This window comes from Giraffa tippelskirchi, chromosome 3 (assembly GCF_054371585.1).
Source record: "Giraffa tippelskirchi isolate mGirTip1 chromosome 3, T2T-mGirTip1v1.2.pri, whole genome shotgun sequence".
NCBI classification, from domain to species: domain Eukaryota; kingdom Metazoa; phylum Chordata; class Mammalia; order Artiodactyla; family Giraffidae; genus Giraffa; species Giraffa tippelskirchi.
In genome coordinates, this window is record NC_137277.1 from 120,790,547 (window position 1) to 120,817,260 (window position 26,714).

The 26,714-nt window shown below is 35.5% G+C and overlaps 1 protein-coding gene across 6 annotated transcripts in view; it reads right to left on the minus strand.

Moving 5' to 3' along the window:
• The window catches only part of THSD7B (thrombospondin type 1 domain containing 7B), a 1,641,422-nt gene that overhangs the window by 657,280 nt on the left and 957,428 nt on the right, over positions 1-26,714 (minus strand). For all 6 annotated transcript variants that reach the window (XR_014079260.1, XM_081579094.1, XM_081579097.1 and 3 more), the window contains one exon: positions 24,809-25,619. Coding sequence is in view for 5 of the 6 variants with exons in the window: in XM_081579094.1 (XP_081435220.1) it covers positions 24,809-25,619 (811 nt within the window). In the remaining variant the exon portion in view is untranslated. The remainder of the gene's footprint in view (positions 1-24,808; positions 25,620-26,714) is intronic.

The window sequence follows — 26,714 nt, forward strand, 5'->3', positions numbered from 1 at the left end:
GGAATGTTTTTAGTATTGTGCTCATTTCCTGTTACCAGAAAACATTATTCAACAGCATTTAAAATGCAGTATAAGTCTCAGAATAAAATGGATTTTATATTCTCCAAATTTCTTAGAGTACTAAGAATGATATGTTGGTATATATTTGTGAATGCTTAGAGATGAAAGCAATATCAGCAATCATTTGAAGGTCTTAGCTTCTTCTTTCAATTTATGGAAAAGGACACTCATGCCCCAAAATGTTACGTGATTTTCTAATGGGCACACAGCAAGAATACAGAATGGCCAAGACTAAAATTAAATTTCTCTGGCTTTTAAGCCAAAATTATATTTACAGTTGATCCATGTGAGAGCTCTTATTAGAGACTCAAATGTATAAGACCTGAAAGTTGCATTAAAAAAACAAAAAAAGTCTATCTTGACTTCAGGTTTGGAGAACAATGGTAGTTACCTAACTCTGCATTTCTCCTACCACGATTACCCCCCAAAAAATAGTAAGAGTGAAACAAACCACACATTACCGTTGTGTTCACCATTACTGGATAAAGAGAACACACACATAAAAATACACAAACACACACACACCTTTACCTTCAAATCACAAGTAAACAGAAAATATTCTAATAGATTATCCATTGATCCCCTTCAGATGCAATTTACTGGGTGCAGAACGTAGAGGACAGGTCTTCTAAAAGATTCCATAATAATGATTACAGAGATTATCATACTAAGTGAAGTAAGCTAGAGAGATAAAAGACAACTAACACTGTTTATATATGGAATCTAAAAAAAATGATACAATTGAATTTATATACAAAACAGAAAAAGATCGACGTACATAGAAAACAACTTATGATTGCGTGTATTTGTGCTAAGTCACTTCAGTTGTGCCCAACTCTTTGTAACTCTATGGAATGTAGCCCACCAGGTTTCTCTGTTCTTGAGATTCTCCAGGTGAGAATACTGGACTGGCTTGCCACACCCTCCTCCAGGGGATCTTCCTGATCCAGGGATTGAACTCACATCTTTTACATCTCCTGCACTGGCAGGCAGATTCTTTACCACTAGCACCACCTGGGAAGTTTATCAAAGAGGAAAGGGTTGGGGGAGGGATAAATTAGGAGTTTGGGGTTAACAGACACACACTAACTATATATAAAATAGATAACTAACAAGGACCAATTGCATAGCACAGGGAACTATACTCAATAGTTTATAATACTGTATTATTTTGTAATATTGTAATATTTGTAATATGGTAATACACTCAATATTTTGTAATAACCTATAATGGACAAGAATCTGAAAATATATATATATATACATATGTGTGTGTGTTGCCATACACCTGAAACTAAAACAACGTTTTAAATCAACTATACTTCAATTTAAAAAAAAAAGAGAGAGAGAGAAAAATACAGAGAAGTTAAAGACTTAGATGAACCACAGAAAAATCTTTTCCAGAAAAAGTAAGTTCATCAAATTTCAAAACACAAAATACAGGTCAGAATTTGGTAGTCCTAGCAGAGATAGGCCTAGCAGAAATATGGAGGAGGAGCTCAAAAGTATGCATGACTGGAAGGGACAGTCTTGGAGAATTATTCCTTTGAAGGATAATTATATAGAGAATGGCTGGTAGTCCATGGAGATGGGACAAGGAAGGAAAATAAGGAATGGAAGAAATTAAGGATCCTACACACAAAAAAAGGTGAAATAGGACACATCAAACTTTCCCCTCCACCACCACCAGTAACAAAGCCCACAAATGACACATCGCAAAAGAAGGCAGTACTCCCATAACAGGACGTTTTTGAAATAAGAAGTGTGTTCAAGAAATGAATAAAAACAGAAATAGAGCACACTACATTCATTATAAACTACAACCAAAATCCTAAAAGTGTGAAAAATTTTCTTTAGGTAAGAAGTTTCCTCTAAACAACCAGAAACAAAATAGAAAAACACTATCATTCAACACATGAAACTGTAGTAAATATCCTCAAATAAACATTTAAAGATATTAAACAACAACAACTTAACTTGGAGTAAAAATAAAAAACTAAGACCACAATGGATTTAAAACAAGAATAAGAATTCACTGAACTCAGAAGAAAATAGAAGCAAAAATCATTTAAAAAATGAATACTGTATTACAAGATGCCCAAGAAAGAACAAATTCAAATGAAAACAATTTCAGATGAAGGAAAATAAGGGGAAAAACACAAAGAGAAATAAGATGAAATAAAAGAAGTAAAATAGGTCAGAGAAAGTGGGAAAGTAGGCAAGGAGGTCCAACACATATATATTACATATACTTGGGGAAAAAAAGAAATCAATACACTGGAAAAAATGAATGTTCTAATTCCCAATAAAACTATACAAAAAGAAGACCTAAACCAATATATTTAAAGGACCCAGTAGTTATCATGGAAATCTGACTCAGAACAAACAAGCTGTGGCAAACATGTCACATACATAACTGTAAATCTAAGACTATAGTGAGGCTGGGAGCATGGGTAGAAGAATATGTAAACATTATGTGTTTTGATAGGTAGAAAGAACTCACCTAAGAGATGGAAGTATAAGAGAGAGGAGAAAACAGAAAAGTAAAATAAAATTACAGGTCTTAGGTGGAAGTCATTTAAAAACTTATATAATACACAGTAATAGATATGGGAGCGAAGAGCACTATAATAAGTGTTAATACAAAGATAAACCCTAAAATTTAAATGCATAAAATATTTTAAAGTAATTTACTAAAATAAATTTAATGTTTGCATTGATTCACAAAGCAAAACTTAATTCCACACTGACATTGAATAGAAGAGATGTCTAAACTGAGATGATTAAAAAAAGGCTAAAAAGGGACGGAATAGTATTTTTCAGGAAATTGAAAGAAAACAATAAGAATGTACATGCTATGCTCCTAATATCAGAAAAAGTAAAATAGCCAAAAAGATAAGAGGAAACAAATAAGGATACTTCATAATGCTAAAAGTCACCTTTTACAATGAAGATATAGAAGTTTTGAATGCCTGTGAACCAAATTATAGGATGTATAGAAAAATATACCAATATGCTAAATTATACCATGTTTGAACATCTAGGGGAAACAAGTTATTTCTCTTAAGAATATATTGATAGTCTACCAAAACTACTCCCAGTACAAATAGACTAGTTTTCATAGGGGGAAAAAAAAGTTTTTTCAAAGAAATACCTCACAATAAAATGTCAGGTCCAGCTGGAGTCACAAAGAAATTCTACCAAACTTTTAGCTACCAAATGGTCCCAAAGCTATATCAATTGTTTAGAACACAGAAAATCAAGGAAAATTCCAAATCATTTTTTAAAAAGCAAGTATACTTTTAGCCCCCAACTAAAATAAATAAATTTATTAAAAAAAAAAAGCAAGTATAATAATATATCAACTTGATAAAAAGAACAAAAGTGGAAAAGAAAATGAAAAATTGGACTATATATTACAAATGAAAATGATTCAACATTCAAAAATATATTGATACAATTCACCATACTAATAGGGTCAAAATATCACAAGGTCATATCCAAAGACACCGAAAGTCTTTGACAGAATTCAATATTCATTCCTAGTACAAACTCTTGACAAAAACAAGAATGGATTGATAATGCCTGGATATGTCTACACACACACACCTGTGACAGGGAGAAGACCACTCCCCTAAGAGGTCCATACTTTAATCCTCAGAATCTGTGAATGTGTTATCTTAATGACAGAAAGGTATTTTGCATATAGGATTAAATTAAGAATATTGAAATGGGAAAATGACCCAGGATTTTCTTGGTGACACCAATGTAATCACTAGTTTCCTTATAAGTGAAAAAGAGATGCAGTAGAGTGAGGATCAGGGAAATATTTCAGAGAAGACTTGAAGAAAATACACTTCTAACCAAAGAACACAAGCAGTCTTTAGAAGCTAGAAAAGGCAAGGAAACAGATTCTCCACTAGAGTCTCTGGAATAAAGCAGCCTGCTGACAACTTAATCGTATTTTAGTGAGATCCATTCCAGACTTCTGATCTCCAGATGAAATAATAAAAGATTGTTTTAAGCCACTAAATTGTTAATAATTTGTTACAGCAATGATAGAAGCTAACACCTCAATCCTAATATGAGAATTTCACTTAATGGAAAAATTCTGGAGGTATTCTCAATGGGTTTTAGAAAGGTCAGAATGCTGTTTTTATTACTATTTAATATTTTTTCTGAATTCAATACATTAGACTAAAGCAAAAAATGAGAGGCATGATATTAGGTTTTTTTTTTTTTTTTTAAATGTGAAAGTGTTAGCCACTCAGTCTTGGTCCCATGGACTGTAGCCCGCAAGGCTCCTCTGCCTATGGAATTCTCCAGGCAAAACTGCTGGAGTATGTTGTCATTTCCTTCTCCAGGGGATCTTCCCAACCTAGGAATCAAACCTAAGTTTCTGGTAAAGACAGATCCTTTATCTTCTGAGCTACCAGGGAAGCCGCTGCTTACTGATAACATGACATTTTATTTGAAACTCAGTATAAAATAAATGATAAAAATGACTCATATAATAAAATGATTCAATAAGATATATATTATAAAACTAGTACACATAAATCAATAGCATTTTCTATTATTAACTGCTTAGTAAATACAACTTATGAGAAAATAGTATCTGTAATAGCAACACAAATATAAAATTCATAAGAAAACAAGAATTGAGTTGTTAAAAAAATCCTATAAATAAAATTATAAAACACTGATAGATACAAAAGTAGACGATACAAATGAAAACATCCCTTGTTTATAGTTATGACGCCTCAACATGAAGATGTTAGTTCTTTGAACTATCATAAATTAAGAAAGCAAATCTCATTTACAGTTGCATAAACAAGAAGAAAATATCTAGAAGTAAATTTAACTAAGGAGATGAAAAACGGGTATATGGTACTATAAGACATTAATAAGAGAAATTGCAAAAGACATGTATAAATGGAAAGATATTCCACACTCATGGATTGGAAGAATTAATACAGTTGAAAAGTCAATACCAGCCAAAACAATCTACAGATTCAATTCAATCTCTCAAAATTCCAACAGCATTTTTCACAGAAATAGAACAAACAGTCCTAACATTTATATGAAACCACAAAAGACATGAAGAAATAGGTACATGCCAACAGGTACATGAAAAGCCATTCAACATTACTAATCATTAGGGAAATGCAAATCAAAATCATAAGATACGACTTCACACCTGTCAGAATAAAGTGAAGTCGCTCAGTCGTGTCCAACTCTTTGCGATCCCGTGAACTGTAGCCTGTCAGGCTCCTCTGTCCATGGAATTTTTCAGGCAAGAATACTGGAGTGGGTTGCCATTTCCTTCTCCAGGGGATCTTCCCAACCCAGGGATCAAACCTGGGTCTCCTGCATTGCAGGCAGACTCCTTACTGGCTGAGCTGTCAGAATGGCTATCATCAAAAAGACAAAGAATAACAAATGTTGGCAAGGACGTGGAGAAAAGAGAACCCTTGTACACTGTTGGTGAGAATGTAAGTTGGTTCAGTCACTACGGAAAGCAGTAGAGAGGTTCCTCAATAAAGTAAAAGTGGACTACCATATTAATCTAGCAATTCTACATCTGTGTATCTGTATGAAGGTGAAACTGAAAGTGTTAGCCACTCAGTCATATCTAAGCCTCTTTGCAACCCCGTGGACTGCAGCTTGCCAGGCTTCTCGGTCCTTGGAATTCTCTAGGGAGTATTTTACCATTCCCTTCTCCAGGGGATCTTCCTGACCCAGGGATCGAACCTGGGTCTCCCACATTGTCGGCAGATATTTTTTACCTTCTGAGCCACCAAGGAAGCATATGTATCTATATATTTCCATATATATTACATATTGTATATATAATATAATGTTACACATATAATGGGATATTATTCAGTCATAAAAGGAATGAAATCTTGCCATTTGCAGCAATACAGAAGGTCCTTGAAGGCAATATGCTAGTGAAATAAGTCAGGCAGAGAAAGACAAATTACATATGATCTCATGTGGAATCTAAAACAAAACACCAAATTCATTGATACAGAGAACAAACTGGTGGTTGAAGAGATAGGAAGTGAGTGAGGGGAGAGATGGGTAAAGGAAGGTACAAACATCCAGTTTTAAAATAGAAATGGAGATATAATGTACAGCATGGTAACTATAGTTAATAATAAGTGTATTCAATATTTGAAAGTTGTTAAGAGAGTAGTTCTTAAAACTTCCCATCACAAGAAAAAATACTTTTATAACTATGTATGGCAATGGATGTTAACTAGAACTATTGTGATTAGTTTACAATATACACAGATATTGAATCATTATACTGAATACCTATACATAATATAATGTTATATATAAAATATATCTCAATATAAAAAATAAAGGAATGTGTATTATTAAAAATGTTAGTTTTATGTTAATTTATAAATTTAATGTAATCACAATAAAAATTCCAGTGAGCTAACTTTATTGAGCTAGACAAACTGATCACAAATTTTATAAGGAATGATTATCTTTCAAATAAGCCAAGAAATACAAACAAAGAATAGTTATGAGAAATGATGACCCAATGAGATATTATCTTAGCAAAGACCCTCTAATTAAAATAGTGCCAGACTAGCTCATAAATAGATAGACAAATAGAATAGAAGCACAGTAAGAGACCCAACTATATATAAAAATATAATACATAATAAAGATGGTATCTCATTTATACGGTCAAAGGGAGACACTTTTTTATAAAATAAATGGCACTGGAACACTGGAAAGACTTTGGGGAAAAGATTAAATTAGATCCATTTCCTATACCATATATAAGAACCCAATATAAGTTAATCAAAGATTCAAATATAAAAATAAAATTAGTCACACGCTAGGAGAAACTGAGAGAGTCAATCCCTAGGCAGGTTGATAAGAAGTCCAGGATCCCTGAGGATGGAAAGGAGTCTGGGGCTATCAAGGAGGAGACAGGGCTCTGGAATTCTCAAGGAGGAGGAGAGGACAAATGTTTCTTTCTACATTCCTTAGTAAGGATTATATAAGAATAATGTATCCTGCTTGAGGACATGTTTCTCCTTCCTGAAAACCTTCTGAGTAATCCTGTTATCTTACAATGTTTATTATGGGAGTGGGTCTAGTAAGATCTTTACAACCTTGAGACATTCTTTTGATTTATTGTAATAGCCAATTAAAAAGTATATAATTCCCTTGCTAAGTCTAGGGACTGGGGGCACTCTCCATCCCCCTTCTGATGTCTATGTTAGAAGCTTTCTCTGTCCCTTTTTATACTTTAATAAAACTGCTATACAGAAGTTCTGGAGTGATCAAGCCTGGTCCTGAAGCTAAATTTTCTTCTTCAGAGATCACGAATACGACAACGTTCACCGTAAGCTATCATCTCGGGGGCTCCTCCGGGATCTTCAAGACAAGGTAAGAACACTCAGAGCTCTAGACTCTGCTTTCTCAGTAAACACATTTTCTGCTTTACTTTACTAACTCCACCAGGGCTTCCCTGGTGGCTCAGCTGGTAAAAAAAATCTGCCTGCCATGTGGGAGACCTGGGTTTGACCCCTGGGTTGGGAAAATCCCCTAGAGAAGGGAATGACTACCCACTCCAGTATTCTGGCCTAGAGAATTCCATGGACTGTAGTCCATGGGGTCCCAAAGAGACACAACTGAGCAACTTTCAGTTCACTTACTAACTCTATGGTGTGCTTATGTGAATGAATGACATGCCCTGTTCAAAGCAAGAGATGAGCCCTGCTCTGCGGTTTCCCAGTGCCTCATAATGACTGAAGGCAGCCCCAGAAAGGGGAGACTTGGCGGGAGTTTATACAGACCTACCAATGCCAAGAGACCCCAAGGTCCCTGCGACGGGAGTGGCCAGAAATGGGCAAAGCGTGTAGACCAAACTTTCCTTTTCCTGGTTTCTTTGACCATTTCGTAATTGCATGGGGAATTAGAACTACTAACCTAATCTGTCAGATCATAGACTTTCAAGGGACTTGTGATCCATGCTGTTACTATGTACTTTTACTTCGACTCCATGTATGGAAGTGCCTTGCCTTGCTAGGAGCCGAAAATTGCAAGAGCACGTTTGGGATCGAGGCAGAGCTCTAGCTCCAGGAACGTCTCTCAGGCTAGAGATCACTCTCTTAGCTGCCTGCCTCAGGGGCCAGCGACCTGAAAGTGAGTCTTTGTCATGGTTTCGCCTCCAATCTATGTGGATAGAAGCACTGCTGGTGACCATAATGTATTTGTGAGGACACAGATTGGGAATTGCAGGATATGGTCAGATTGGAAGTGCAATGAGCTTCTTCCTTTGGTAGTGCTAGCTCTTAGTGGACCAGAGGAGGCTCTCTGGTGGCTTTTGTCTCAACTCTCTAGATATTCATTTTGTGAAATCTGTGGGAATGAACTGGAAGGATTGGCCCTAGTAGGTTGAAGACAAATATCACTTTTTCCTCACTGGCTAACCGTCCACCACCTCTTTTGCTATACTGGTGTGGTGACACTCAGAAGGGACATCTTAGTTGTTCATCCCTTTATAGCTCATCATTTTACTGAGGTCAGGACCGTACTCAGGAATGTGCACAGGCACATGTAAGATAGATGCTTCCCCTAGTAGTACTAGCTTGGAAAACATTCCAAAAAGCTACTCTGCTCCACCCTGGGTGGCATCAGAGAAAAGGGCAAATCAAACAAAGGTCTTGGTGGTATGGAACTAAGTCAGTCTGGGATTCTATCAGGTCTACCCCAGGTGCATCTCCACCCCACCTTGGTGGCAGAGCTGGGAGGGATGAGTACAGCACCTGCGTCAGTAAGGGACAGACTAAGTCCGACCAAGGAAGGAAAGCTTCAATATAAAGTGTGTCTACATCCCCATCTGGCGTACTACAGTCCATGGGGTCACAAAGAGTTGGACAGCACTGAGCAACTGAACTGAACTGAACTGAATACCCTCATCTAGAACAGGGAGGGACACCTCCAGTGGAAAGAAGCCATGGCTGTGGATGTCACCTTTTTCTCTCTTATAGATGGAAGCTAACAGTTCCAGAACCACTTCTTTAAAATGTATTCAAAAAACTGGGACAAATTTGATCCTCAGAATTTAAAAACACACACCTGATCTTTTTCTGTGATACTGAATGGCCACAGTATCCTTTGGAAGATGGGAATGCTGGCCAGTTAAAGGATCTCAATTATAATACTGTTTTACAATTAGATCAGTTCTAGAGAAAACAAGAGAAATTGGTAGAAGTGACATATGTGTTGCTCTTTATCTCTCTGCAAGACATGCCAGACTTATGTCCTAAGTGTACAGATTTGTGTATGAAACCTTCAGCTCCCTTCTATTCTCTTATTCTGCCCCTGTATCTGAGGCTCCCAACTGAATAGGCTGAGAATCAGGGTACCCTTCCAGAAGGGGTTGCCTCAGTCTTGGTAAAAATTCAAACAGTCCCAATTGCAGTCAAGACTATCGAGAGGATCCATAAAATACACAGAAGCCTTTATGGGACGAACTTTACTTTATGAGCTTACTTGGAGAGATATAATGTATGTCTTGAGACAGACGCTGACTTCTGACTCGAGAGCTTGAGTTTAAGGGGAAGTTACTACTTTTGAAGATGAATGGCTTGAACGTGAGACAAGGGGAAGGAGGGAACACAAAATAGCTCTCCTCCCTACTGGGAGCCAAACAGTTCCCATAACAGAGCCACTTTGCTGGATGTATTCTTGTAGGACTCAAGCAAACACATGCTAGGACCTTAAACTATGCTAAGTTGGCTAACATAGACAGGGAGAGAATGAAACTCCTGGTAAATTCGTAGATAGACTGCGGGAGGCTCACCACAAGTTTACTGACATTGATTCCAAAAGGTCAGAGGGAGAAATAATCTTAAAAGATAGATTTTTCCTTCAGTTGACTCCAGCTATCTGCTGTAAGCTACTAAAACAGGCATTTGGACCAAATCAGTCTTTTAGAAAAACTGTCGCAACTGACTCAGACAGTATATTACAATAGAGAATATGAGGAAAAATGACAAAAGAAAAGAACCAAAGAAAAGGCCCAGGCTCTAGTGATGACTATGAAAACTGCTATGAAACAGGCTGAAGAAAAATACCCAGAGGGACCCAAGTGAAAAGGGATGGACTTGCTATTACTGTGGAAAAGAGGGGCATCTCAAGCAGGATTGCCCTCAGGCATCTAAGCCACCCCTGGCTCCATGTCCAGTCAGTAAAGGACCACACTGGAGGAGAGTCTGCCCCCAGAGGTGTAGGTCCCAGGGGTCAGACTCTCAGGACAATCAGGACTGAAGATGCCTGGGCATCCCCACACAAGATCCCATCCTAATAACACCTGAGGAACCCTGGGTATTAATAACTGTGTGTGGGGGGGGAATCAGTCGATTTTCTTTTGGGCACTAGGGCAACTTTCTCTGTGCTCACTGATGCCCCTGGCCTGCTTTCCTCCCAATCCCCTACTGTAATGGGACTGTCAGGACAAGCCAAACGTTATTATTTCAGTCATCCTCTAACCTGAAACTGGGACTCTGTGCTATTTTCACAGGAGTTTCTGATTGTGCCAGTCTCCCTCACCCCTTCTGGAGAGGGATATACTGAAGAAGGTCCAGGCCTCTGTCTTCATGAATATGGAACCCACTCTTTTTAACTGAACAAAGTGTAAATACTAGAGTGTGGGCTGATGGAAAAACTGTGGGTCGAGCACAAAATGCTGTTCCTGTCATTATCAAGCTCATAGACCCTCACTTATTTCCACACCAAAAGCAGTATCCACTAATGCCTGAGGTTAATGAAGGGTTAAAATCCATCATTGAAAATTTAAAGGAACAAGGGCTATTAATTCCCTATAATAGTCCATGCAACACTCCTATTTTGGGTGTAAGAAAAGTCAAATGATAAATGAAGACTTGTTCAAGATATACAAATAATAAATGTCTAATCCTTATACTTTATTGTCTAAAATTCCTAAATGAGCCGAATATTTTTCAGTCATTGACTTGAAGAATACTTTCTAGAGCTAAACCTATACTAAATCATCCTCCACCTATGACTTTAAAACAATTGAGAGGATCCTTGGGCATTACAGGCTATTGCTGCATTTGGATTCAAGGTTATGCAGAACTTGCCTGGCCTTTATATAAACTTATAACAGAATCAGCAGGCCCAAACTGACAAGCTGGTTTGGTCCCAAGAGACTCAAAAAGATTTTAAGGCTCTTCAAACTGCTCTCTTGCAGGCTCCCGCTTTCAGCTTGCCCACAGGATGAGAATTTAGTTCCTTACTGAAAAAAGGCTATGGCCACATTTCTTAAGGGTAATTGCTACTATTGTTTTGCTAATGCCTAAAGCTCATAAGTTTACTAACGGGCAAAATCTTACTGTACTGACTTCTCATGATTGAGAAGTCATTAAACTCTAAAGTTCAGAGCAACAACGCTCTGTCTTTAAAACTTCTGTAACTCAAGGGATGTGGCCATAGCCTTTTTAAAGTTAGAAAGGCTAATGACATTATTCAGAGGCACCTGTGAAAGCTAACTCAGGAAACACAAGACAGTTTGTTTAAAGTTTTACCCAAGTTTTAATGAGAGCTCAAAACTCTCATTAAAGCGCCCCTAAGAAGAAGGGTGTGTCTCTATGACAGACTGTTTTTGCACACAGATATTGTCATAGATCCTAAAGCCTTAGAACTAACTATGTGACTCAGCTTTCAGCTTTTCAACCTCCTCATCAATTGAAGATTTCCCATGGTGGATTTCTCCACTTCAAGGCAAGGACTTTCTTCAACTCTGCAAATACCTTCACCAACAACAATTGTATGTGACACCTCTTCTTGATCTGATAACATCAAACAATTCTAAGATGAATTGGTATAACATATTGTACCTCAACTATGGACATAATGTGACTTTTAATTTTGATTAGGTTTTAACTTGGTTTAATGATTATTTTGCCTTACATCAGTAACTGTAAAATAGGGTTTGTTTCTAACTGTCTGAAAGCTTTTAAGTTACAAATGGTTGTCCAGGCTCCTGTGAGTATCACAGCCTCCTCCAACTATTACATGGGGCCCATAGATCAGAGACTCTCAATATGAGGATCAGGAGAATATGTTGCCTTAACAATTTAGGGATGATGCCCCTCAATAGCAGGAAGTAGTTATGGAACAAAAAGGACAGCGCTTTTCTTTGGCAACATAATTCTCCTAAAAGAAAAGGGGGAAAGAGAGAGTCAAGTCATAGGTAGGTTGATAAGAAGTCCAGGGTCCCCAAGGAGGAGAAAGGGGTCTGGAATTCTCAAGGAAGAGGAAAGGACAAACGTTTTTTTCTACATTCCTTAGTAAGGATTATATAAGAATAACGTATCCTGCTTGAGGACATGTTTCTCCTTCCTGAAAACCTTCTGACTAATCCTGTTATCTTATGGAAGTAGGCCTAGTAAGATCTTTACAACCTTGAGACATTCTTTTGATTTATTGTAATAACCAATTAAAAAGTATATAATTTCCTTGCTAAGACTAGGGATTGGGGGCACTCTCCATCCACCTTCTGATGTCTCTGCCAGAAGCTTTCTCTGTCCCTTTTTATACTTTAATAAAACTCTGCTATGCAAAAGTTCTTGAGTGATCAAGCTTTGTCCCTGGTCCTGAAGCTAAATCTTCTTCAGAGATCACAAATCCGACACCATTCACTGTAACCTATCAAAACCATGGATACATTTTGAGGTATTATTTTATCTTTATTTTGAGAAAAATGTCACTGAAAATATAAATAATAATGTTTCTTAAAATATACACTTACCTCACACCAATCTAGATCTATTGATTTTAACATCTGTCATACTTGCTTCAAATTATTTTCAAAGAAATAAGATGTTAATATAATAGCCTAATTCTCCTTAAACCATAACCAGGACTTCCTTTTCCAAGTACCAGAAGGAACCACTATTGTAACTTGGGACTGTATTTAATTGTAACTATCAGTTACTATTATATAAAAAATATATTTATCCATATGTTTTTGTGAGTAACATTCTAGAATCTTGTATTCACACCTTGCATTTATATCCTAGATATCTATGAATCTTGATATACAGAGAAATCTAGTTTATTTCTTTTCTTTGCTGTTTAGTGTTCTGTATTATAAGTTTTAGTTATGGTATTCCCTTTTGACACATTCTTCCTTATATTTTGCTCTTATAAATAAAGAGTAGCTTTACACACACATAGGACCCACAGATAAGAGGTTATCTAGGGTCTATGCACAAAGTGCATCATATGTAGGGTGACATAATAACCAGACGGCCTGAGAAAATCCCACATTACCCATTTGTTCTGGCATAAATATTAGTAGCACCTTGAAACCATTGGTACATTCAAACTGGATGTGGAAAAGGCCACAACTAAACTTCAAATGCAATAAATTATATATAAAGACCAATATGACTACTTAGAAAAAATTTTAAACTTTTACATAAAAAATATCATCAGCAAAGTTGAAACACAAATTGACAACCAAAAGACAACGTGAAAACACATATCCCAGATTCAGCACTAATATCCTTAACTATTGATACAAATACTTGGAAATGACACCTTGGACAAAACTTCCTACAGAAATGCAGGCAAACAAAACAGATAGAATGAACTAGAAATATGGTCCCAGAATATATGGGCAAATGTCCAAATTCACACATATTAAGAGAAATACAATTACGATATCATTTTTCATATTTCAGATTGGCAAAAATTTCAAAAGCTTGACAATACACTCTCTTTGTAAATTTGTTGATGGGAATTTAAGATGTCATCACTTCCAGGAAGGGAAATTTGACAAAACCTAGCAAAATTTGTATATATTAATCCTTTCACCCAGCTATCACCCTCTAGTAATTTATCCTCAAGATATACCTTCAACAGTATCAAAATAGATGATCCAGAGTTTACTTGTCAAATGATTATTTGTAATTAAAACATACTGGAAACTACCAAGATGGCCAAGCATAGAAATTTGTTCAAATAAGCGGTTTAGGGAGTCAACAAAATTCTAAGCAAATGTCAAAAAAGGAAGACCTTGAATAACTCAGTAACTGATGTGGAACAATTTCCAGTAAATAATATTAAGTAAAAAAAATGCCGAAGAGATTAGATAGTATGCTTTCTTTTGTGTAAGAAAGAAGAGAAAACATAAAGAAATGGAGTAAAAGCTGGAAAACAAGAAAGTACATTATCTACAAGTAGAAGACAGGGTGAAAGTATTTTGAATGGAGTAACACTTCTTTGAATTTAACTTTATGTATACATTTGGCTTTAGATATATGATACACCATTAAAAAATTAAATCAATAAAGATGAGGAGGGAAAAAACTAAAATCTAAAACTTAAAATTGGAAAAAAGAACAAACAAAATTTATTTTTTTCTCACTCTTCTTCCATTCTCATTCCTACCACCACAACAAAACATTCTCTACTGCTTTCAAAGAACAAAGTATGAAAATAACTCTTTCATTTTGGGTCTGCATTTTTTATGTTTGGGGGACTATAAAAATAGAAAATTTCTTTCCAAATCTACTTTTGTGGTGGAGATAAAATACAAACAAACACAGTAACCATAATATTTGAGCTTTAGAAATGATGTTTCCTTTATAGTCTTAAAATTTATTATCCTTCAGAAACTCTTTTCAGGAGAAATCGAAGTATTTATTCAACCACAGTGGTCAGAGAAATTAGAGCATGTTTAACAAAAATCAAATGACCACAGCTTGTAAAAGACTGTCCATGCCAAATTTCCTTCTATATTAAAATAAAAGCAAAATTCATTCATATTCATCAATTTTATTCATCCAAACAATACATAACATCATTTTCCTACTCATATGAACAGACTGTCTAGTCTACAGATCAGAATTCCTAACTCAGATGTCCTTCTACTTAAAAATCAAAGTAAAAGAAACAAAGTGAAGCATTAAAAAAAAAAAAAACCTCAATAGAGAAAACTACTTCATTTCATTAAGTCAAGTCTTTATAAAAAGCTCAATAACAGTATCATTGACATTTGAGAAAAGGAACAGCTAACAGGCTGTAGGACAGCTATTTTAAAATGTAATAATGAAACCTCAGAGAAAGTGCTGTCAAAATAAAAGGGAAAACAGGATATGCAATTAGACAATTAAAAACAAAAGATCTCTAAACCCAAGAGGCAAATCAATGATGAGGGAGCAGAGTGGCACCATGAGTAATACAACTGCCTATCACATTACAAACGTAACTTTGAAGGGAAAATTCCTCGGTGTGATTATCAAAAGTTGAAGAAATCAATGAGAGAACTACTAAAGGACATTAATTATAGCTCTGTGGTGTCCTAGATGAAGAAAATGACATTCCAGCAAGGCCCAAGCAGGAGCATGCGTTATAAATTATGAGGTCCTCCTATTCTAAATGCCAGGACAACCAGCCATTGCCATAATCAAAACAGGGGAAGCAAAATGACTTTTGTCCCTACAGTATCACAGAGTACACCAAAACAAAAGTAATCTAAAGGTGGAACAAGTACAGAGTAAAACGTTTCTGTACTTAAGGAAAATTTGTACCTATTAAGGGAAACAAAGTTCATCCTAGAGGTCAACAGTCACATATAAATGATAATTTTCTTAAATGAACCAGACCGACAAAAAGAAAAATGTATGCTTTTTAGAAATGGATTTGAGCCTTTTTGGCAAAAATCCTGTGGACTATGTCTACATAGTTCATCAGGTTTGATACAAATAAGACAATATTGTCAATAACTCAACCACACAGCTCTCAAGGATAATATTTCTGTTGATTACAGTGGAAGAGAGAGAAACAGAAATGTCCCCACTGAACACTCTATTTTCCTACTAAGTCTAGTAATACCATATTTCCCTAGTCTGTGAGTCAATTTATAATGCTTCAGTGACTAAATGGAATGAATACAATCAATTTCATGGAATAATGGTTTTAAAAGGGTTGCTTCAGTCTGATATGCTGCCTAGTACTCAAAAGAGAGGGCTTTCCAAGTGGCACTATTGATAAGGAATTTGCCTGCCAATGCCAGAGATGCAAGAGATATGGTTTGATCCCTGGATCAGGAAGATTCCCTGGAGTAGGAAATAGCACCCCACTCTAGTATTCTTGACTGGAAAACTTCATGGGCACAGGAGTCTGGTGGGTTACAGTCCGCGCGGCCACAAGAGTTGGACACGACTGAGTGACTGAGCACACACACACTCAAAAGAGAGCAGGGTGACTTCTGGCTCCCATTTCAGCATGTAAGCAGCTTGGAAGGCATCACTTCAGTCCTCACAACAGGACTGGACAAACTAAAAATCTTAGATCCATCAGAGAATTGTAGTCACAAGGCAGATGACGGCTCCAAGAATTGAAGAGACAAAGGCAGATACAGGGTATCACAAAGTACCATTGGAAGAGCAGACCAGAAGCAGAAAATGCCACTGGAGTCAGTACCAGGGTAGGAGAACTTGAACTGAAATTGACAAATTTCTGGTGATTCAGTATGGGCAAGCTTTTCAGTTAAAACCTCTGGGGCAGAGGGGGAGAGTCCTAGTAGATATTCTGTCTACATTTTCACAAGTTTCACCTCCAGAAGTCCTACCAGGTTATCATAGTGAAGGTAAAAATCTCTTCATGCTTCCAGCAGGGGTTGGGAAACCTAGCCATTGTGAAATACGCCCAGAGAATTTTTTAAAAAGCTTGTCCTCAAAGGAAACTATTTACCAAAGCCTAACCAGCTGGGATTTTACCAAGCCTAATTAGCCCATTGGAAGGAAAACAGTCAACTCCACCCTCTAGACTTCCTGTTTTACCTCTGGGGGAAGAAGCACTGAGGAGTGTTTGTGAAGACCATGTTGCCAGGATACAAGTTCAATAAAAGATTGAGATATGATCATAGGACTAGAAAACACTCCTCCTCGCCTCAAAATCTGACACATCATCAATAAGTCTCTTTCATAATAAAAGGATATTAAAACAGAAAGAATTGCATGTCACAGATTTAGTGAGATTTCTCTAAGGAATCTCCCCTAGAAAAGGAAGGAAGAGGAAAATAACAAGGACACCAGAGGAAAATTTTAGACTTTAACACCTAGAGCAACAGCAAACACAGCCTAACTCTTAGCTAGGTAAGTACAAAATTTCACACTAAAAATCTATTTATTTCCATTCCTTACACTCAGTACATTAAGTCCAGCTTTCCACAAAAGAAAGGAAATAAAAGGTATACTAAAATACAAAACACAGTTTAAAAGACATAGGAAACACCCCATTCAGACTCAGCTATAGCAAAATTTTGGTATTATCACAACTATGGGAATTTAAGGCAACTATGATTAATATGCTAAAGGATCTAAAGTAAAAAGAAAAAAAAAGAAAAAAACTAGACAATGTGCAACCAAAGATGGGCATTACAAGCATAGGGATGTAAATTCAACGGAAGAATCAAAATGAACTGATAGGTATCAAAGACTGAAACCAAAATGAAGAATGCCCTTTGATGGACTCATCAATAAACTGGACAGAGGTAAGGAAAGAATCACTGAGTTTGGAAAACATCAGTAGAGACTCCAAAAACTAAAATGTAAAGAAAACAGAAGAGTGAAAAAGACATAATAGAATATCCAAGAACTATAAAACAATTACAAATGGTGTAACAATCATTTAATGGGGGTACTAGAAGGAAAAAAAAAATAGAAAGGAACAGAAGAATTATTTGAAGTAACTATCAGTGATACTTTTCCAAAATTAATGACAAACAACCAAACCATATAACCAGGGAACTCAGGGAACAGAAAGCATATGATAAATAAAAACAAAACAAAATAAAGAATACCACCTGGGTATTCCATATTCAAATTGCAGAAAATCAAATACAAAGAGAAAATTCTTGAAAGAAGCTGGGTATGGAAATGGGGGTTGTGGAATAATGCCTAGAGAGGAACAAGGGTAATGTTACATCAGATTTCTTTCAGAAACCATTTCAGCAAAATGAGAGTGAAGTGTTGAAAGAAAAAAATACCACCACCTAAATTTGATATCTAGTGAAATTATCTTTCAAAAGTTGAGAAATAAAGACTTCCTCAAACAAAAATTCAGGAAATTTGTCACCAGGAGACTTGCCTTGCAAGAAATGCTAAAAGACGCTCTTCGGAGAAATGAAAATAATATAGCTCATGACCATACTTTAAAAATAAAAATGAAGTAACTATGGCTCAGGCATCCAAACTGGAGCCAGGTGGCCATTATGAACATGGTTTCAGCTACATTCCTGCATCACTGAAAACTTGAGTTTTCTGAAATATATCAAACTTAAGAACACCATCAGCCATTTTCAAGAAAAAATATGTGCTAGCAGCTGCCAGGTTCAGTCTCAAGTTCCCCCTTGATAACTATGCAAACTTGCTTATCAATCACCCTCACTTCTTGACAGCTCCAACCCTAATTCTTGGCAAATAAATTATGCAATTTTGTGGTTTCATTGATACATATCTCCTCCATTGTGTAGTCTGGTAGAATACAATTCAAGCATTTCTTGAATCTATTATCTCCTCATTTTGGCTCGAGTAAAACTCTCTTCTATTCCTTATTTTATCTTGTTTACTGAGTTTGTTGATACTCAGAAACTTGGATCTACATAAAGAACTACTGGAATAAATGAAGGTAAAATAAAATAGTTTATATAGTCTTAATTAAGAAAAGATAATTTGTTCAAAATTATTATAACAATGTATTTGGTGATTATAGGTTATGGGTAAGTGAAATTAATGACAACAGTATCTCAAGGGATGGGGAAAATAATACTCTATAATGTATTAGTATAAATACTCTATAATGCATTTCACTATGTGTGACCTGGTATACTGATATTTGAAAGTGACTTGGATTAGTTATAAATTTCCATGACAAACCATAGGGTGACCACTGAAAAAGATTTCAAAAAATATAAAAGAGACAAATGGCATATTATAAAATATTAAATAAAATTAGCAAATGGGAAAACAAAAAATAAAAAGCAGAACAAAGAACAACAGCAGCAGTGAACAGAAAACAACAATAAATGCGGTAGCTATTAATCCAATTATAACAATAATCATTTTAAATATCAATGATATAAATATAGCAATTAAAGGACTGAGACTGTCAGAGTGGATAAATAAACACAATCCAACTATATGTTGTCTATAAGAAACTTACTTTAAGTAAAAAGATACAGACAGATTAAATAGTAAAATCATAGAGAAAAAATATCATATTAACAGTAATCAAAAGAAGCTGGAATAGTTATATTAATTTCAGAGAAAGCAGATTTGAAAGCATGGAAAATTATCAGGAATAAAGAGAGCCATTGCAAAACTCTAATGGGGTAAATTCTCCAAGAAGACATAAAATTCCTTGATATGCATACACCTAACAACAGAGCATCAAAAGACATGAGACAAAAACTAATAGAACTGCAAAGAAAGACAGATGAATCCATTATTATAGTTGAAGACCTCAACACCCCTCTGTCAGTAACATACAGATACAGTAAGCAGAAAATCAGTGGGACCACAGCTGAACTGAACAGCACCACCAATCAACTGAATATAATTGACATTTATATAGAATATTTCATCTAACAATAGCAGAATACACATTCTTCTCAAGCTTATAAAGAACATTCACCAAAACAAAGCATATTTCGGGGCCATAAAACACACGTTCACAAATCGAAAAGAAATCATACAAAGTGTGCTCTCAGGACACAATGCAATTAAACTACAAATCAAAAACAGAAATATGGTTGTGGAACACTCAAATACTTGAGGATTAAATAGAACATCTCTAAATAATACATGAGCAAAGAAGAAATCTCAAAAGAAATTAAACATTATTTTGAACTAAATCAAAATGAAAATAGAGCTTATTAAAATTTGTGGAATACAGTAAAAGCAGCACTTAGAGGGAAATTTACAGCACTGAATTCACATATTAGAAAAGAAGTATTATCTAGAATCAATAACCTAAACTTCTACCTTAGAATACTAGAAAATCAAATTAAATTCGAATAAGCAGAATGAAAATACTGAAAATTAGAGTTGAAATCAATATAATGAGAAACAGAAAATCAACAGTGAACATAACTGAAACCAAAAGCCGTTTCTTTGAAAAAGTCAATAAAATTGATAAACCTCTAGACGGGTTAACTAAGAACAAAGGAAGAAGAGAGGGAGGAGAGAGTGAGTGAGTGAAAGAGAGAGAAGACAAAGCACTAATAACAGCAATGAGCAAGAGGTCATGACTACCACTGAAATTCCTCATGGCTACTGAAGGATAATGAAACAGTACTATGAACAAGCTTATAACCTCAAATTTCTTAACTTAGGTGAATGGACCAAGTCCTTAAAACACATGATATGCTAAAACTCACACAAGAAGAAATCTGTAATCTGAATAGATCTATATATATTAAAGAAACTAAATCAATAATTAATAACCTACCAAAGCAGAAAGCATCAGGCCCAGATGGGTTGAATTCTACCAAAAATTTAAAGAAAGTATTAGTTGCTCAGTCATGGGATCTTTGTGACCCCAGAAGGAAAAAAATACCATCAATTCTTGACAACTTACTTCTAAAAATTAAAGCAGAAGACATGATTTCTCAATTCATTGTTTGAGGCCAGCATTATCCTATTACCAAAACTAGACAAAGACATTATAAAAAAAAGAATACTCTTTAATATTGCTCATGAACATATATGCAAAAATTCTCAAGAAAATATTAGCAAATAATATCCAACCACATATAAAAATACTAATACATTATAGAAAAGTATGATTTATTCTGGGTATACAATATAGGTTCGACATATGACAATCAATCAATGTACTCTATCCTATCAACCGACTAAGTAAAAAAAAAAATCATATAATCATACCTGCATGTGCACAGAAGGCACTTGACAAAACCCAACACTTATGTATGATTTAAAATTCTCAGAAAACTTGGAATATAGGAAGACTTTTTCACCTTGCTAAAGAATATCAACAAAAAACCTGTAGTTAGCATCACACTTAATGGTGAGAAACCAGATGCTGTACTGCTAAGATTAGGAGTGATGTAAGAATGTCCCTTCTCATTACTTCTATTTGATAACATACTGGAAGTCCTAGATAATGCAATAAGCAAAAAAATGAAATAAAATATGTCATATTGGAAAGAAAGATATAAAACTGTCTTTTCTGAAAATTACACACTTGTCTACACAGATAACTCTAAAGAATCAACAATAGCAATAATAACCAAGATGGGAAAGAAAAAAAAACCCTCCTAGAACAAATAAATTATAACAAGGTGCAAGATATAAGGTTAATATAAAAAGTCAATTGCTTTCTTGTATAAAAGCAATGAATAATTAGAATTTGAAAGTAAAAACATAATACATTTACATTAGAAACAATAATATATAAAATACTAAAGTATCAGTTTAACAATATATATATAAGATTTATATGAGAAAAAGTACAAAATTGATGAAAGAAATCAAAGAAGTTTTAAATATATGGAGGAACATTCCATGTACATGACTAGATGCAATATTATCAAGATGTTAGTTTCTCCCAAGTTGGTCTATATATTACAAGCATTTCCAATCAAAATCCTAGCAAATTGTTTTGTAAATACAGACAAACTGATTCTAAAGTTTATATGGAAAGGCAAGAGTTCCAAAAAGTCAACACAGTAATTAAATATAAACAAATTCAGAGGACTGACACAATTCAACTTGAAGGCTTACTATAAAGATTAAGCATTTAAGACAGTGTGATATTGTCAAAGAATAGATAAATACAAGAATGGAATAATGATATAGGGCCCAGAAACAGTTCCACACAAATATAGTCAACTGATCTTCAACAAAGAAGGAAAGACAGTTCAATGAAGAAAAGGTAGTCTTTTTAACAAATGGTGCTAAAACAACTGGGCATCCACATGTAGAAAAATAAGTCCAGATACAGAACACTTTAATAAAAATTGACTCAAAATGGACCATAGACCTAAATGTAAAATGCAGAACTGTAAAACTCTAGATAACATAGTAGAAAATCTAGTTGACCTTGGGTTTGGTAATGTTTTCTCAGATATAATGTCAAAGAATAACCCATGGAAGAAATATTGATAAATTGGAATTCATTAAGATAAAAAATGACTTCTCTGTGAAAGACACTGTTAAGAGAATGAAAAGACAGATCAAAAACTAGAAGAAAATACTTTCAAAACATGTATCTGATAAGGGCTGGTATCCAAAATATACAAAGAACTCTAAACTCACAACAGTAAGAAAAATAAAACAGACAAGAGATCTGAATAGACATCTCACCAAAGGAGAAAAACAGATGGAAAATAAGCATGTGAAAAGATGCTAAACATCATATGATATGAAGTGACTGCAAATTAAGACAACAAGATACTACTACACACTTATTAAAATAGCTAAAATGTAAAACCCTGATAACATCAAGTGTTGGCCAGGGTGTGAAGCAAAAGGTGCTTTCATGACACAGTCACTTTTGAAGAGAGTTTGGCAATTTCTTACAAAACTAAACATAAATTCATCATCATAGCAAGAACAGTGCACATTGGTATTTAAGCAAATAAGCTGAAAATTACATTCACATAAAAATTGGCACCTGAATGTTTACAGCAGCCTTATTTATAATTGCTGAAACTTGGAGGTGATAGTAAAATGATCACTGGTTGCCAAGGGTTTGGGGAGAGGAAAGGTGGAATTAGTAGAGATAGTAAAGAAGATTCTTAGAGTAGTGAAACTATTGTGTATTATATAGTACTGCTGGATATATGCCATTATACATTTGTCCAAGTTCACAGAATGTACAGCACAAAGAGTGAACTCTAATGTAAACTATGAGTTTCAGTAATGCATCAGTATCAGTTCATCCGCTGTATCAAATGTACTAAACAACCTATACTAATGCAAGATATGTGTATGAAACAGTATATATGTGGAGAGGGAGTGATGAGGGGATACATGGGAGCTCTTGATTTGCTGTTCAATTTTTCTGTAAACCCAAAATTACTCTAAAAAATAAAGTCTATTAATTTAAAAAACATAAAAAAAGCCAACTTTTTTAGTTAAAAAAAAAAGCCAACTATAGGCTGAAAACATTCTATGTAATATTCCAATAGAGAATATTAACAAGCAATGTTTGTACAGATCCCACATACATACTGAGACAATAATCACCCCAATCGTCTGCTTAATCTTTTGTTTCACAGAGGCAGGCAATAAAAGGCAGAAAATCACTCTTCAATGGATTTGCCAAGTTATATGGCAAAAATCAGAATGAAGCATCAAAGACAAAATATTCTCATTTGTAAAGCAGAATGGGGGAAAAAAATCACCACATTACTTTGTACTGAAATAGCAGAGATAGTCCTTTGAGCCAGCTGTGGATCCTAAGAAAACAGCAACTGATGATAATGATTAATTCCATCCATGAGTGTTTCATTGTTTGATAATTCCAACTATTGAAAGCCATCTTAATGTGGAAGAAATTTAGCAATATACCAGTGATTACACTTAAGAACTTCTGAGGGAAAAGTAAACAGATATTATATTTAATATACTTTTATGGTTTATGTCATGACACTATAATACAGTGTAAAGTAAAATAATTACAAATAATTTTGAAGCCTAAACTATTGCTTTTAAAAGTTTTAGTCCATTTCCTCTAAAATATGTCTTTCTAATTATTGCTGTGCAAGATAATGTTTGTATCAAATCAATGCCGAAGAAAACATTCTTGGATTAACTTATTGGTATTATTATTACTATAAAATATTTACAACCCAGAAATAAGAGAATCTTCTTAATCCTCAAAACAAAGTAAACAAACAAAAATAAGTTTAAATGAAAAATATTTATATAGGTTATATTCTAAATTTGAGAATTATTTAAATTTTTTCATTATAATAAACCACTTAGTATTTTTATTACTGTAATAACCAAAAAAACCAATTTTTTTATGGAAGGAAAGAGTCTTTAAATTCTATAGTGCTTTACAATTTTCAAAATTTTACACATATGATTTCATGTAATCCCATAATAACCCTTTTTTCCCCTAATACTATATTACCTTAGCCTTTTCCCTTTCCCCACTGGTAACCCCACTAGTTTGTCTTTCAAATATGAGTCTGCTTCTTTTTTGTTTTATTCCCTGGTTTGTTGTATTTTTTTAGGTTCCACATATAAATGATATCATACTGTATTTGTCTTTCTCTGACTTATCTCACTTAGCATATTGCCCTGAGACCATCCATGTTGCTACAAATGTCAGAATTTCATTCTTTTTTATGGCTGAGCTGTATTCTACTGTCACACCTTCTTTATACATTCATCTCTTGATGGGCACTTAGGGCACAAGATCTATTTTTTTTAGCTGACTAATATATTGATAAAATGTGAAAATGGATGACTCATCCTATATAGTTGCACTATTAACTACTCTGGAGTTGTGTACTTCTGGTCTAGACTCAAAAATTTTTATACTTGACTTTGAAAGCTTTTCTAGAGAAACTTTTAAAAACTCAATCCCAAACCTGATTATAATTTTCCAATTGTAGAAAATCATGAAGAAAGTTTTTATACAATTACACTGTAAAATATTTAGGTGAATCATGATATAAACACTGAAGACCTCCTACCTTAACACAGCATTTCTTCCATCACTCCTCGTACACCAAACTTGGCGGGTTTGATAACCTATCTCTATGTCCCAGGACTTGGAATGGTGATGCACCTTGTAACTGTGATGTCTGAAAGTAACCAACTCCTTCGACTCAGAGCTAAAATCCAGAATGGTTCTTCCACTTAGGTTAAGTTCTTTGAGATGAGGCAGTCTACATTTACTCCATGGTCCAACTTTAAGGCTAAACGTATATTCCTCTGCCCCAAGAGGACAAGAAATGGGAGCATCACAGGCTCTTGACTCAGTCAAGTTAGGACACTGTGACCCTCCATAGAGAGGAGGGGCAATAGCTGAGCGAGTTCTGTGCTGTAACTGCTTACCACACCCATTGCTACACATAGACCACGGCGAGAACTCAGACACCACACAATCCCGTGGGCAAGGGATGAGGCACGCTTGTTCCGTGGGGGGCTGAGGGGCAAAGTGTTCACATATCTCATTCACAACCATGGTTCTGTTCAGCTTCTGAACACACTGCACCGTCCGATGCTGCAACCCGTGCTGGGCGGTCACACACTCTGCGGCCCGAGGCCTGGCTGGGTCCAGGGCAGGAGGAGCGAGTACACAGTGGTGCCAGTCAGAAACCTCCCACTGGAAGAGGTCTCTGTGCCAGTCACAGACTCGGAAGCAGCTTCTTTCCTTCAGAGGTCTGTTGTGCTCATCACAGTTAGACAGGTGGCTCGTCCACCCCTCAGAGTGGAAACACCACAGGGCACGACTCTGGCTTCCGCCTGGCCCACAATTTCCTGTACACCTTCCCCAGGGGCCTGCGGGCAGAAAAGACAAAGAGATTGATTACTCCAAGACCCCAGGCCACCATCCACACAAAAATAGGTCAATCTCTACACCTTGAGACACAAGCAGTGTGAAGTTGTGAAATACAAAAAAAAATATAACTTAGTGGTTAAAAAAGTGAATTCTACATCAGTTGGCCCTTCTTGAAATCTTCAATCCATCTCTTATAGCAATGTCAACTTGGATGAATTACCTCAACTTTCTAAGTCTTAGTTTCCCACCTACAGGAGAAGATAATTAAAGTACTGACTTGTAGAGTTTTTCTGAGGATCAGTAATAAAATGTGACGCCAAGTAACAATACACATATAATAAATGATTGGTATCATTATAATTATTATGTCTCAAAGCCTATATATCTAACTCAATATTAATACTTTCAAGCTAGGCAGAGTTTCATCTAAAAGAAAAGCCCCAAATCCAGGATTTTAATAAACTAGGATTTTTCATGTTTCCAATTCTTCAGCTCACAACCTAGGTATAAGCTCAGAAGAAAAAGACATTTAAAAAAATAGCTTGCAAACGCATCCTAAATATATATTTGGTTTCTAAATACTGTCCTCAGTTTTGGTTTTTACTTACAGAATGAAAAAGAAAAATCTGATACAGGGGTAAAAGTGAAGTTAATAAAAGCAGTAGTACTGAACTGTCTGTGGAAATTCTGCCCCTGCAATCCCTGAAATATGCTGGCTGGGTAAAGCTTCCAAGGGCATCCCTGGTGGCTCAGTGGTAAAGAATCCTCCAGTGCGGGAGACATAGGAGGCGTGGGTTTGATCCCTGGGTCAAGAAGATCCCTTGGAAGAGCAAGCGTGGCAACTCACCCCAGTATTCTGGCCTGGAAAATTCCAAGGACAGAGAAGTCTGGCGGGGTACAATCTATCAGGTCACAGAGTCAGACATGACCTAGCAACTAAAAACTTCCAACATTAGCTTGTAATATGCCAAATCTCTTAATTAATGAATTAGTTTTATGAGAAAGTTTCAAGAAATGGACAGATAAAGGAGCTACCCATTGATGTTTCTCGCTTTTCTTTTTGCATCCTAACTATAAACACACTAGCTGGCCTC